Genomic DNA, 14,284 nt, shown 5'->3' with positions numbered 1-14,284 from the left:
TGAGCCTTTGTGTGCAGAATCAGCTTGTGGGCTTTCTCACTTGCAGCAGCTTTTTAATATTTTGCTAGTGTACTAGATTAACCTGTGCTGGAAAAAAAAATGCTGTGGCTCCAGCAAACCATCCAGCTTGCCCTATAATACACACCTGCCAGTGATATTTATTCTGGTTCACCGCTTACAATGTTCCAGCAGAACAAGAGAATTTAAACTCATCTAGACTCCCTGAGAAATGGAAACAATAAAACAACCTACCTACTGAGCCAGACGTAATCTCAGCTCCCCATACTCACGTTCACCACGACTCCGTGATTGAAAAAGAAAACAAGCTCACTCGAGTCAGCATATCCCCCTTCCCCAAAAGGTTCTTGGGTTTATGAATCCTCTATCTGGCACAAGGCCCTGAGCAAGCATGTTCCCGGACAAGAAAGCCAATGCCAATCTCAGAGCTTTTGAAAGGAACTCCAAAGCCAAGACACCTGCTGGCTGGTCCACATTGCCCTTTAAATGGAGCAAAAGCATCCACAAGTAGATTCACTTGCTTTACAAACAGCAGAAAGGCAAGGAGACCAACCCAGGCAGAAAGCCTGGTGCCTGGTTCTCAGTAGCTCACAAAGAGATAGGCCCTCTTCCCCAGGCCTACTCAGGTAAAGGAGGTGTTAACAAGGAGGAGAAAGCTGATTAGCACATTCCTGAGACCCTGGATATTTATCACGGAAAGGCCTTCTGTAGGGTGTGGGTACTTAAGGAAACAGAAGCGCTCCCCTGTGCAGCAGCCTCCCAGACTGTTTTCTGTGGAGAGCCTACTGTATGGCCAGACTGCAGCTCAGATAGACAGTGTTCAACGACAGTGTTGCCCTTCCACTTCTCCCCACTTGGGGAAGGAGGAAGAAGAATGAAAGGAAAAAGTAAATAAAATAAACTTACTCAATACTTTCTGGGGTTCCGGTAAGTACACAGGGCCTCTCTGGAATCCCAGAACTCTCTATAAGAAGAATCAAGAAGATGAGGTGTGTTGGTGGGCATCAGGCTGTGTGCCTTTGCCTCTGTGTGCAGACGGTCTCTCTGGGGCTGCTTCCTATATCAGCCCCACAGATACTCAGTCTCCCCAAAGGACAGCCTGCTTTGCTCAGGGACATTAAGTTGGTAGCTTTACCCTATTTCTCCAAGTAGAGACAAGTCCCACAGAGGAGCCAGGAGGACAGCAGAGGTTTGTGAGCTGGTCCTGATTACTGGCCTCAACTCACTCCTGACCTACCCAGAGGCTCCTCACCACCTGAGTCACTTCATCACTGCTTTCCTCAGCATTCCATGTGCAGAGCAGTTTAATGATGAGGTATACTAGTAAGGACCTCATTCTAAGGACATCAGGATTCCACCAACTGTTGCATCCACATCCCAAGAGACCAGTGACAACTATGAGGACCCGGGCCGTTTGACAAGATGGGAGATCCTGCTTTCCAACAGCACACAGGATGACTTAAGCTTCATCCTATAAACCACTTCTTCAATTCCTTCCTCAAAAATAAGAGAGCTGGGGACCTAGCTCAGGGGTACAAGTGTTTGTCTAGCACTTGAGAGGTCCTGGCTTCAATCCCCAGCACTGCATAAACAAAAAAAACAAAACAACAAAAAAAAAAAACTTGAAAGACAAGTAGCTAACTGCAGTCACTGCCTTCAGATAATTGCAATGAAAATCCTTTAAATGACAAACATTTCTCCACCTGAATGTACTCCACACCATTTGCTCTCAAATGGAAGGAGGTCAAGCTCAAATGACCTAATAAACTAAAATAAAATTAAAAACTCTTCTTAGTTCTGTATCTCTTCCACAGCAAATGGCCAAAACCAAGCCTGTCATGAGAGGTCCTGAAATGTGTCTGACACTCACTCCAGCAGCAGAACCCCTACTGTCCTCCTTCCACAAAAGGAAGGAACAGTCTGGTTCAGGGAAGCCAGGGCGCAGTTCCTACCATGTCTGGCATCATATTCTGGTGCAGAAAACACAGGTCCCAGCCTAGCTGGCAACAGTTAAAAAGGGGCTGTGCTGACCACAGAGCCGAGGAAGGTCTGGCGCTAGGAGCCAGGTGCGAGCCTCATCTCTGCTCTGGTGCTCACACGGGAGTCCCACCTCCGGAAGTGCAAGGAAGCCGGCAACTGCACATACTTACCTAACTCCTAAGCAACAAGCAAAGGGACTGAGTCTGGAAAATTATACAAAATACTGATTTCTATCAAACAGGTCTGTGAAAAGAAGTCCTTACCTGAAGCAATCTGAATTTTGCAACCAGATTCTGCTTGAATCCGTGAAATCTGCTCACCTCCCCTGCCAATAACTGCAACAGATTGAACATGGTCAGAAAATGTTTCTCACCCCACACACAACTGTACTGATGACTCATAAATCCAGTTAGCATTTCCACTTGATTGAGGCTCTCTACAGAGAAAGCTGGCCTGGGAGCCCACTTCAACTTCCTGGGCATTGCAGCAACAGCAGCAGCAGCAGCTGCATGTGAACTATAGCAGGTACTCTAGCTGAGTAGCAGCGGCCAAGCCCTGGTTTTCTGGTCTTTTGCTGGTCTGGAGAGAGGCCTGCAGCACTCCCAGACTGTACAAAATAGGCACGAAGCAGTCTACCACAGGTGACGTGCACATAAAAGATTAAAATGGAAAGAACTGGCGAGAATCAAGGGGAAAGATGATACAGATACTTACTAAATCCAACCATTTTATCAGGCACTTTGAATTCTTCTGTTATTACTGCCCTAAAAACAAAGAACATTTTTAGAAAAACTAGAATTCAGAGTCTGTGACCATTTTAGATCCCTAAATTTCCTATACTGGCAATGTTACAAAATAAAGCCTTAAAATAAATGAACAGATGTAGAGACTCTCAACTTCTTTAAGATGCCTACTTTCTCAATCTTTTATTTTTGCTTGGGCCCTCACCAAAGTAACTGCTTTCTAAGGTAAGATGTCCCAAAGAGAACCAGTAACCAACAGATGTCTAATCAGTGCTTGCCAGGACAGAGCAATCACCTCACTTGCTTTAGGAAAGACTTCTGTTAAATACTATCCCATCCACTATTTGCCTTAAAAACAACAACAACAACAACAACGAAAAACCTACTGCCCTGGTTCTTTCAAACAAACCTTCCAGCTTACCACACTGTGTATTGTGGACAATATCCAATTTGTCCACACTCCAGAGAGCAACTAAATCTAAAAATTTACCTTAGGAGGAAGCTAAATGCAAGTAGTTTAAAAACTTTAAAAAAGGCAAGCATTCTGAAGCCTTTCTCACACAGCTGGATCTCACCCATCATGGAGGGACAGCTGAAGGAAACTCATGTTTTTAGGGAGAGTGAAGCACTGGGTGAAATGCAGCAGCCTAAGTAGCACTTGCCACTGCATCACTGCGATGGAGCCAGCAGCCTTCCTTCTCCTTGGGGTTTAAATCCTCAGCTGTGTTCAAGGCTGGCGCTCTCCCATCTACATCTTGGGATATAAGCACTCACTCTAGAACTGACCAACCTGGCTTTCTAATCGGTAACACCAAGGATGTCTGCACCAACCCTCAAGGCCTAACAACCGGTGTAGGGTATTATCCACACTGCCCATCAGGGTGACTGCATCCTTGTACATGGTCCAAGAGGTTGCTGAGCCTCCTGCATGTAGCACAAGCTTTTTTTTTTCCTCCCGAGGTAGGGTCTCACTCTAGCCCAGGCTGACCTGGTATTTGCTATGCAGTCGTGGGGTGGCCTCAAACTCACGGTGATGCTCCTACCTCTGCCTCCCGAGTGCTGGGATGAAAGGCATGTGCCACCACGCCTGGCTAGCTGTTTACTCTTTAAAAATATCACATAGGAACTAACTAAAGAAACTTCTACAGTACTATATGGAAAGTGTCAGGGCTGGGGTACACTTCAGTGGTAGAACACTTGTCCAGCACATCCAAGGACTTGGGTTCATCCTTTGCACTGCCAACAACAAAAATGACATTGAGCTTGGTAACTCCTCAGCCCTTCAAAATAAAGTTGGTAGACTCTTTGGGGAATGGAAAGTACTAAGATGAGTTGCTTTGGGTTTTCTGGAAGAACAGGATCTATTCTAAATGCATGGCTAAAGTCTGTCTGATGTACCAAGCATAACCATTTTGGAAAGTAGCATTCTGACTGATGATAGCTTAATAAGAAAGACAGCATTTGATAACAACAATCTCACTTGTCATTTTAATTTGCTAACAAAACAAGCAAACCAGACTAAATCTCCTGGTGAACAGCCTGGTTATTTCCAGAAATGTTCAACCATTCATGCAGAACCATGTCAATGGCAGTGTAGGTTAAGGACACTATGTCACAATAACATAGTCCCTGCAAGACAGAATGGTGCTGGTTTCCTAGGCATTGTTTCCCTTTTAAAGGTTGACACCATGACAACAGATACCCTGCCGTATAGACTGTTGTTGTGTGTCCCCCCCCCCCCCCCCCGCAAGGTAGGGTCTCACTCTAGCCTAGACTGACCTGGAATTCACTATGTAGTCTCAGGCTGGCCTCAAACTCACAGCTATCTTCCTACCTAAGCCTAAATGCTGGGATTAAAGGTGTGTGTCACCATGCCCAGCCAGACTGTTCTTTTTCAAAGCTCAGGGGTTTGTGAATCTAAGTTCTCAACATTTAGTGGAGGGTTATAAGGGGAAACAGAAGCAGAGAACCGCTTAGGCAAGATTCTTGGGCAAATCCCCATCACAGAGCAGAGGAGCCTGACACTCTGGGCTCTGCAGGCCAAGTACCACCCTCACCCACAGACTGTACTCTTCTTTGGTGAAGAGGCTCCAGGTGCCAGATATAGAAAAACCCAGAGGACCAATGAGATAACTAAACTTCACATTAACTCCTTTCAAATGCTATCTTTGGTGGAAAAGCATCTCCTTTCAGGCTGAGCCTCAATAAAGGATGGATTTAGAGTCATGCTTCAGTTTGTCCCCCCAGTCTCCACACTGTTTTTGGAGAGGGCTGGCAGAAACCGTTAGTCTTAGGAAACCTAGCCCCTGGCTTCCCACACTGCCAACCTCTGACTTGCTAACACTCTAGTGCAGATGGTGGATCAATAAACAATTAGAAATGATCAATAAATAATAAAACATAACCCACTGCTTACCTTTGATGTACCAAGGCCCCTAACTGGTTACCTACTGTGGCAAAGAGAAAGAGAAAAGAAAAATCAAAGCATTAGCACGGATAAACTAACTTTATCCTTACATGAATTCTTACCCCTTTTTGGGGAGGCGGGGAGGCAGAGAAAGCAAACAGTAATTTAGGCTCAGTGGCTGAAATGAATGCGTTATGTGATATGAAACAGGAGGGGATGCCTTGATCAACAGTCTCTAACCCAGTGTCCAGCTGAATGTAGGATAAGAAATTGATCTGTGTGTCCACATGCTGAGCGGCCTGGGAGAAAACCCTGCTGCCTAAATCCTTCTGCCTCACTCCCTGAATCCAAACTCAATGTAAGACACAGGGTTCTTCTCTCTCTTTTAAAACCAAATGAGAAGATTTACCCTCCTTGGGAGCATTGTTGAGGGCTGCTCCATGGCAGCTGTAGTCACTAAGAGCATGCACATATGTTCCTGGCGGCTGGAGGAGGAGGTAGTCCTGGGCTGTCCATGACCCCCTCCCCCAGCATGAACAGCTTAGAAAAGGACCAGACTCCTCCCTCCTGTGCGCGCCCAGGCTCAGAGGCTGCTCAGAGCACGGGGCTGCCTCTCCAGCCCATTTCACAGAGACAACAGTGCCAAATAGCCTCTTATTATAAAACCAACTCTGTAATCACATTCCCACAAAACCACTTTTGCTATGCTTTTTGTTCCAGTCTCTCCTTTTTCAGCTATTGACAGGGGCTTCCTTCACCAGTCATCAGCAGAAATGATTCTGTGGCATTTCTCCTTTGGAAAATGCAGCTCAAGAAATATAGTCAGCAGACAACAAGAAATATAAACCCAAACAGATTACAAAGAACTGAATGAACCTTCCAAGATGCTAAAAAGAGCATCTGAAATATGTCTCTGGGGAAATGATTGCAAGAGTATGTAAGAGGTAAGTGCGAAAGGATCAATTATATCAACCTTGAAAAAAGAGCCAAAATGTTTCACATCTGAAATACTAAGCCCTGCCTGCTTCTTCCCATTCAGACTGCTTAGATGTAAGCAGACCTTTCCTCTCAAGGTGGTACTGGGCAACAGAGAGAAAAGGAAGGAAAAGAAATCAGATGTGACTTTCTGAAAGAAGAGAAGAGAAACAATGTAGCGAAGAGTAACGACTAAATTTACAGAAGTTATTGATTTAAAACACACATATTTCCTCTAGATCAATACCAAGAATGTAGTCTGCAGCCAAAATATTGACAGTATATACTGTTGATCTGTCAGTCTCAGGAATAAGGGAATTGTCTTCTCATTGACCCTTAGAACTTTCTTTGCAATTATCCAGTTTGATATCACAACATTCCTACTTGGGACAGGTGGTGCTGACATCACTGGTTCACATGCAGACTGGACAATCTCCAGCATGAGAAATGAATCCCATCACTCAGTTATGGGAGAGAGCTGTCCACTACAGGAGGGGAAGGAGACAAAACACCAGGGAGAAGCCCAAGAGTAGTGGCTTGTGGAGCTGCACAGCTGTTCCCATTCCAGCCAAGCTCAGTTAGGTGAGGCGGCGCAAACCTGTTATTCTACCACTTGGGAGGAGGATCGTTAGGAGTCCAGCCCAGTCCAGCCCCAACGGGGCTACATATACAGTTTCAGACACAGGTGGGTGGGCGGGGAAAGCCCTACCTTAAAAGAGTCAAGTTTAGCTATCCCAATTACCATCAGAATTCCTCTCCTGGAGGGTGAGTGCACGGAAGGGTAGGAGCGGTAGCTCAGCAGTTAAGAGTTGTTTCTGATGCAAGCACGAGGGTTTGAGACTGCTGAGTCCCCAGAACCCATGTAACTCCCATGTGACTGTGAGGAGAAGTGGAAAACTGCAGGGATTTGTGAAAACAGCAGGTTCCAGAATCAGTGAAGTAGGTGACTGCTTCAAGGAAATAAGCAGGTGGGCAACAAAGGGGGACACCTGATATTCTCCTTTGTCCTCTGTGCTTGGGCACTGGGCACCACATCCATGCATGCCTGCATCACACACATGCACATACATATTATACCTACAACACATCCACATGCAAAAATGTCTCCGAAAACAGAGAATCTAAGCATCCTGAAATGACAAAAATTCAGGAGTGGTGCCAAGGACTACGTGGATAGTGGCTCAGTCTCCAAAAGGCCAATTATATTCAGATACAAATGTCTCCAACAGACAAGGATCAGAAACGCAGCCAAAGGCAACATGGTCACAAAGAACGTTGTGACACATTTACCACAGCATACCCAGGCTTCTGTTCAAAACTGTTTGCTCATGGAAAGAAAATTCCTCTATGTTGGCATAGTACTAGTCACTGGTGCCATGCATATGGTACCATTCTGATCACCAACTGCTTCTCTGACAGTGATGTGCCAAGGACCAAAAACAAAACTCTACATCCCCAAATGCATGGTCTGCTGATGGCCACAAAACCTAAGAGCAAAACCAAGTTCTAGAGGCTGGAGAGATGGCTCCGCTGGCAAAGCACTTGCCATGCAAGTACAAGAACCTGAGCTGACATCCTCAACACGGACATTTAGGAGGCTGAGTGTGGTGCTGCACAACTGTAACCCCAGTGCTGGGGAAGGGGAGACGGATCTCTGGGGGCAGGCTGGATAGGTAGTCTAGCCGAGTCCGTGAGGTCTGTGTTCAGTAAGAGACTCTGTCTCAAATAAATAAATAAAGTAAAGTGGAGAGGGGCTGGAGAGATAGTTCAGCGGTTAAGGCATTTGCCTGCAAAGCCTGAGGATCCCAGTTCGACCCTCCAGGACCCAGATGCACAAGGGTGTGTGTGCATCTGGAGTTGTTTACAGTGGCTGGAAGCCCTGCCGTGCCCATTCTCTGCTTCTCTCTCTCAAAGAAATAAAAATATGAAGTATTAGAAAAATAAAGTGGAAAGTATTAAAGGAAGACATTGACCTCTGGTTTCCTTACACACACATATATATGCAACAATAACACACACACAAGTCACAAAGTCCACTGAGTCAATACTGGAATTTAGGAGGGGAGGGGAGAGGAGGACATATCTTCTCCCTCCTATAAGCAAACACTTAAAAACTGCATGGCTTTATTGGGAGATGGCTTGGCAGTTAGAGGTGCTTGCTTCCCAAGCCTACCAGCCCAGGTTCAATTTCCCAGCCACCTACAAAAAGCTTGACAGGCATCTGTCTGTAGCAAGAGACTCAAAGTATAAGCATGCATGTGAACATACATGCATGCCCACAAATATATCAAAATTTAAAACAGACACCCACACCCTGCACGGCTTCATTATTTCTTTCTTTTATGAAATATTCCCATTTGGTGTCTAAAAATGAAACTAGTGAGGAACACCGGTCTCTGTACAGCCAAGTAAAATGTCCACTGTCCTATATCCTCTGACGAGGAAGGTGACACTAGGGAGGGAGGAACACCTGTCAAGCTCCGTTTAATGGTAGTCACAGTCATTTTATGGTAAAAGAGGGAGGACGTTGCATAAAAATCAGTCCTCTTTCACAGCAAAGGCTCATGTTGGTCGCGAGTGCTTCATCTTGCTTTCAAACTCCCCCTCCGCTTCATTCTAGCATCCCTGCACACACAGGGTGTTCTCAATGACCCTGCACACCACACAATGGGAAGCTGGGGAGGAGAAATGAACTTCTTGCACAAGAGGCATTTGGCAATGTAAGAAATTCTTTCTGAAGATAATACTCTGCCAATTTCAATAGTAATAAAAGAAAGTATGGTGGTCAGACATGTTCTTTCCTCTTATTCCATTATTGATGAGAAAAAAAGATTCAATTTCTCTCCCCTGAAAGAAATGCTACCACAGTACCACTGGGAAACAAGCCCAACTTCATAACAGGCATCAATTTTAATAATCACCTGCCTCTAGCTGATCGTGGTGGCTCACATCTATAATCCCAGCACTTGGTCTAGAAGACCCTCCTCCCCTCAAACTTGCAAGCTCAAACACAGGCTGGTACAGACTGACGGGTGAGACGGCAAGGGAAATTTCAGGTTTTTTAGGTTCAACTAAAACAAAAGAAACCTTCCTCTCAGATTTCGAATGCAATCCCTTTCCTATGGCATCTTCTTTAACCCTTGTCTTTTCTGACGGTCACCAGTGTGCGCGTCCCCAGGTGCATGGGCATACAAAGGCTTGCTGTGTGTACAGCGACTTGTGTTCTGAACCACAGACCACTGACTTGCTGAGTTTGGCTGAAAGGCCTTGGGCAAGTAATCTGTTACTGATTTTGTCAATTACTTATTTTTGAAAAGTGAGAAAAGAAAAGTTCACAGAATCCAGGCCTATCTGGACTACATGGTAAAATTACCTCAAAATATGTGAGAGTGGGCTGGAGAGAGAGCTTAGTGATTAAAGTGTTTGCCTGCAAAGTCTAAGGACCTAGTTTCAATTCCTCGGTACCCATGTAACGCCAGATGCACAAGGTGGTGCATGTGTTCATTTACAGTGGCTAGAGGCTCTGGTATACCTGTTCATCTCTCTCTCTCAAGTGGATACAGGAGAACCAGAAGTTCAAGGTCAACCTCAACTCTCAACTATACAGTAAACTTGAGGCTAGTGCTGGCTGCATGAACCTGTACCCCCGCAACAGCAGAGTAAATTCATCTTGGTGTCCCTGGTGCTGGAGTTTCTAAAAGGAAAGACCACTGTGAGCGTCCACAGGCAGCACCTCACCTGCAGCATCCTTTGTCCCACACCTCGAGGCAGAGGTGCCATCATTGTTGCCTCTTCCAAGGACTAGCAAGGGACACCTGTACACTTCGTCAGGCTGGGTTCTCAGCGTCTATATCCACGTGAACTCTGCACACATCTATCGCTGCTCTTTATCATGGGGCTCGACAAGCTCAGTCTGAATGGAGCTGAGGATGACAGGCAGGGTTTTATGGATGCTCGCCAAGTATTCTACCACTGAGCTGTACAAGCTGGGGCCTTGCTTACCAAGTCTAACCAGCCCAGGTTCAGTTTCCCAGCCACCTACAAAAAGTACTGAACACTGTGCCAGGTCCTAGGGACAACACAGAAACCAGTAACCTTTGCCTTCTAGAAGCTGAAGTCCAGTGGGGACAAGAGAAAGCCGAGTGATTAGGAGACTGACTAGTCTGCAAGATGAGGAAGACTGAGACCCCTCCCACAGTGTACCAGAGTAGCCAGGTCTGACCCAGGAAGCAACAAAGTGACAGTGAGAGGACCAGTCACTGTAGTCACAGCACTAAGCACTATTTTTGTTTAAGCCAGTGGTCATGAAATCAATATGGAGCCAGGTTTAATAAAAACAAAGTAGAACATACTGTATCCTTTTAAAAAGACTTTGTTCACAGCTGCACATGCTTTACTGTGCACCCTAACTAGTGCTGATGGAAATATGATTAACTCTCAATGTCTAAAACTGTGACCCTCACAGATAATCTCATGATACAGGTGACCCAGGATTTAAACCTGACCTCTGCTAGAACTGGGTTTTCCTTTCTGGGGGATAAATGCTAAGTTCAACTGTGAGCAGGATATAAGAACATGTTTAGCTGAAAAAGACTACAAATGTGTCTTCTGGACAGACTGGGCTATCAGAAAAGTGTTTTTATTTTATTTTATTTATTTTCAAGCAGAAAACACTAGGGCATAGTGCCACTCACTGCAAATGAATTACAGATGCATGCATCATTTTGTGCATCCGGCTTTATGTGGGTGCTAGAAAACTGAGCCTGGGTGCTTAGGCTTAGGCAAGGGCCTTCATCACTAAGCCATCTCTCCAGCCCTGGAAAAGTGTTTTTTAATATTTTATTTTTATTTATTTATTTGACAGGGAAGTGGGGAGAGAATGGGTGTGCCAGGACCTTCAGCCACTGCAGACGAACTCCAGATGCAAGTGTCCCCTTGTGCACCTGGCTTATGTGGGTCATGGAGAATTGAACCAGGATCCTTTGGCTTTGCAGGCAAATGCCTTAATTACTAAGCCATCCCTCCAGCCCTACAAAAATGCTTTTAAAACTCCCTTCCAGGTTCCTTACTGGATGCTGTTACCCTGGGACTTCTATTGGGACTCCTTGAGTTGGCCCTCTTGTCACCCCACGATGGACTACCTCACACTTCCCACAACAGGACATTGTGGAACTCTGTCCTCCTGACATGACATGATCTTGGGCCATTCTGAAATCAGAGCAGCTGTGTACCTTAAGACTCTCAAAAGATGGCTCTAGAGAACTCAAGGCCCTAATCCTTGTCCAAGATAGGTAACTGGCTATCAATACGTAGGGCTCCTGTAGGCGTTCTCTATTAAACTCATTGCTTCGTTATGTCCTCTGGCCTGCAGTTCATGCCATACCTGAGGTGAATAGGCATTTGTTCACGTCTCCCCAGGTAGTCACCTAACAAAGCAGACTGTAGTAGGAGAATGGCAATGGGAAGCTGCACTACCATAGCCTTCTCGAGTATGATTTTCATGGGGTTGGGGAAGGAGAGGTGGAGGATAATGTCTTGAAGCCTTGACCTGTGCCACCCCAGAGGTCTTCAATAAATTTAAAGATCCTGGCCAGTGAGATGGCTTAGTGGTTAAGGAACTTGCCTGCAAAGCCTAAAGATCCAGGTTTAATCCCCCAGTACCCATGTAAAACAGATGCACAAGGTGGCACATGCGTCTAAAGTTTGTCTGCAGTGGCTAGAGGTCCTGGCATACCCGTTTTTTCTCAATCTCTCGTAAATAAATAAATACATAAGAAGCATTCACTAAAAAAAAAGACTTAAAATAATGACTTTAAGCCGGGTGTGGTGACGCACGCCTTTAATCCCAGCACTTGGGAGGCAGATAGGAGGATCGCCCAGAGTTCGAGGCCATCCTGAGACTACATAGTGAATTCCAGGTCAGCCTGAGCTAGAGTGAGACCCTACCTGGCGCAGGGGGGGGGGGGGCGGGGCTCCGAAATAAAAGTTTAAAGACCCAACAACTTTTTTTTTTGGGGGGGGGAGGGAGGGCTTTTTCAAGGTATAGTCTGTTCTAACCCAGGTTGACTTAGAATTCACTCTGAAGTCCCAGGCTGGCCTCGAACTAACAGCGACCCTCCTACCTCTGTCTCCCGAGTACTGGGATTAAAGGCATGTGCAAAACCCAACAACTTCTTGACATCACTTCATATACTTTAAAACTAGCCCCCCCTTGTGCTAGGTATGGTGGTGCACACCTTTAATCCCAGCACTCAGGAAGCAGAGGTAGGAGGATTGCCATGAGTTTGAGGCCACCCTGATATTACACAGTGAATTCCAAGTCACCCTGAACCCAAAAAATAAAAAATTTAAAAATTAAAAAAAAAAATAATCAAAAAGTTGCCCCTCCCCAAGTCCCAGAAAAAGGGCTCTCAGCCCCCACTTTTCACCCCGCTAGCATTGCAGGCTGGTGCTTGCAGGCCTAGGTAGTATGGGCCTCGGGTGGTCCAGATATGGGAGCTGTTCAGTACATCCTGTGTAGCTCTCTTCGTACAAGCTGCGATTTAAGAAATGTCGTCTTCTCTACTTTATTTTTCTTTGCCCTAGACCACAAATGCTGAAACAAAACTTAGAAAGGATCCTAATAGCATCTCTTCAAATATTCAAATATTCCTGTCATTTGATAGCACAATCTGGAAGTCCACCTCCACTCCATAAAATATTACCAAAAGAGGGTTATTGTGGAAGCTGGATATGGTGGTGCACACCTGTAACCTCAGCATGCCTGGGCCACAAATCTCATCACAAAAAAACAAACAAACAAAAAAAAAAAACAAAGGCTGGAGAGATAGCTCCGTTGTTAAAGCACTTGCTTGCAAAGCCGAATGACCCAGGTTCGATCCCCCAGTACCTACATAAAGTCAGATGCAGAGTGGCGTATGCATCTGGAGTTTGTTTGCAGAGGCTAGAAGCCCTGACATGTCCATTTTTTTTCTCTCTCACTCTGATTGCAATTTTACACACACACCAAAACTCTGAGGATATATGACAGGAGGAGCACTTGCCTAGCAAGCACAAGGCCCTGGGTCCCATCTCTAGAACTATATACAAATACACAAACAGGGTATGGCAGTCCACACCTGTAATCATAGCACCCTTCTACCCTACCAAGGGGCAAGAATGATGCTTGATTCACTCAAAGTTCTGGTGCTGCAGGGGGTAGGGGAGGGGAGGTTTGTTTGGTTCAACTTCAGAAGTTCCCATAGGCTGCACAGCTTGGTCAGGAGGAACCCAGAGAAATCATTTGGTTTCTCAGGCAGCCAGGACAGTTAGACAGTGGAACCTGAGACAGGAAGACTGATGTTAGGAAATGGGGCTGGAGGAGGGAGGGGTCCTGTCCACTCTGCCTAATTGAAGAGTTAATCACTTGATAAGGTGTATTTTAGATAGGGACTTCCTACTCTTATAACCACATACCATGGAGCACAACTCTGCCCATTTGCTGACCTAAAGTCTGTGGGTGCTTCTGAGCACCAAGGGTTCAGGTAAGTAGGTGATACACATGGCCTATGAGCTTCAACCATTTACCATCTAGGTTCTAAGAAAAAGTCTGTGAAGAGCTGCGGAGATGGCTCAATGGCTAAAGGTACTTGCTTGCAAAGTCTGAGAATACAGGTTCAATTCCCCAGCACCCACATAGATCCAGATGTACAAAGTGGCACATACATCTGGAGTTCGTTTGCAGTGGCAGCAGGCCTATATTCACTGTGGCTGCCTCTTTCTCTCTACATTTCAAAAAAAAGAAGAAGCAGAAGAAGTGTGTGTGAGCCACTTAGCTAACACCATCCTCTTAACATTGGGGTTTACTTTTCACAAAAATCCAAAATACCAAGCAGCTGACAGGAAGAGGAAAAGTTCAGAGCAGCTGGCAGGAAGAGGGCGAAGCTCAGCAGAACAGTCATTTCTTCCACACTCCAGGCCCACAGGAAGACGTGACAGCCTGCAAGTGCAGCACGCCACACTCAGGACAGGGGCAGGCTGGGCCCTGGAACCTGCAGCACGATGACGGTGGCCCACGAAGGGGACCAATGAACCACTTTAGAAGTTCACAGCAGAGTGTGACTTGTCATTCACTGGTGGCTGAGGGAGAAAGAAGGAAGAAGAGGGGAAGGAAGAACAAGCC

General features: G+C 45.8%; 1 protein-coding gene across 4 annotated transcripts in view; it reads right to left on the bottom strand.

The window, feature by feature from the left end:
* The window catches only part of Fubp3 (far upstream element binding protein 3), a 64,584-nt gene that overhangs the window by 26,139 nt on the left and 24,161 nt on the right, over positions 1 to 14,284 (bottom strand). For 3 of the 4 annotated variants that reach the window (XM_045153854.1, XM_045153861.1, XM_045153864.1), the window contains 4 exons: positions 5,158 to 5,191; positions 2,713 to 2,762; positions 2,262 to 2,333; positions 925 to 982 (listed from right to left, as the gene is read on the bottom strand). In XM_045153854.1, the coding sequence (XP_045009789.1) occupies positions 925 to 982; positions 2,262 to 2,333; positions 2,713 to 2,762; positions 5,158 to 5,191 (214 nt within the window). The remainder of the gene's footprint in view (positions 1 to 924; positions 983 to 2,261; positions 2,334 to 2,712; positions 2,763 to 5,157; positions 5,192 to 14,284) is intronic. The other variant, XM_045153857.1, reaches the window with a different exon arrangement.

The sequence above is a fragment of the Jaculus jaculus genome, chromosome 1, assembly GCF_020740685.1.
Source record: "Jaculus jaculus isolate mJacJac1 chromosome 1, mJacJac1.mat.Y.cur, whole genome shotgun sequence".
In the NCBI taxonomy this organism is placed as follows: Eukaryota; Metazoa; Chordata; class Mammalia; order Rodentia; family Dipodidae; genus Jaculus; species Jaculus jaculus.
Note: the sequence above shows the minus strand (reverse complement) of the source record. Positions and strands in the feature narration are given on the sequence as shown.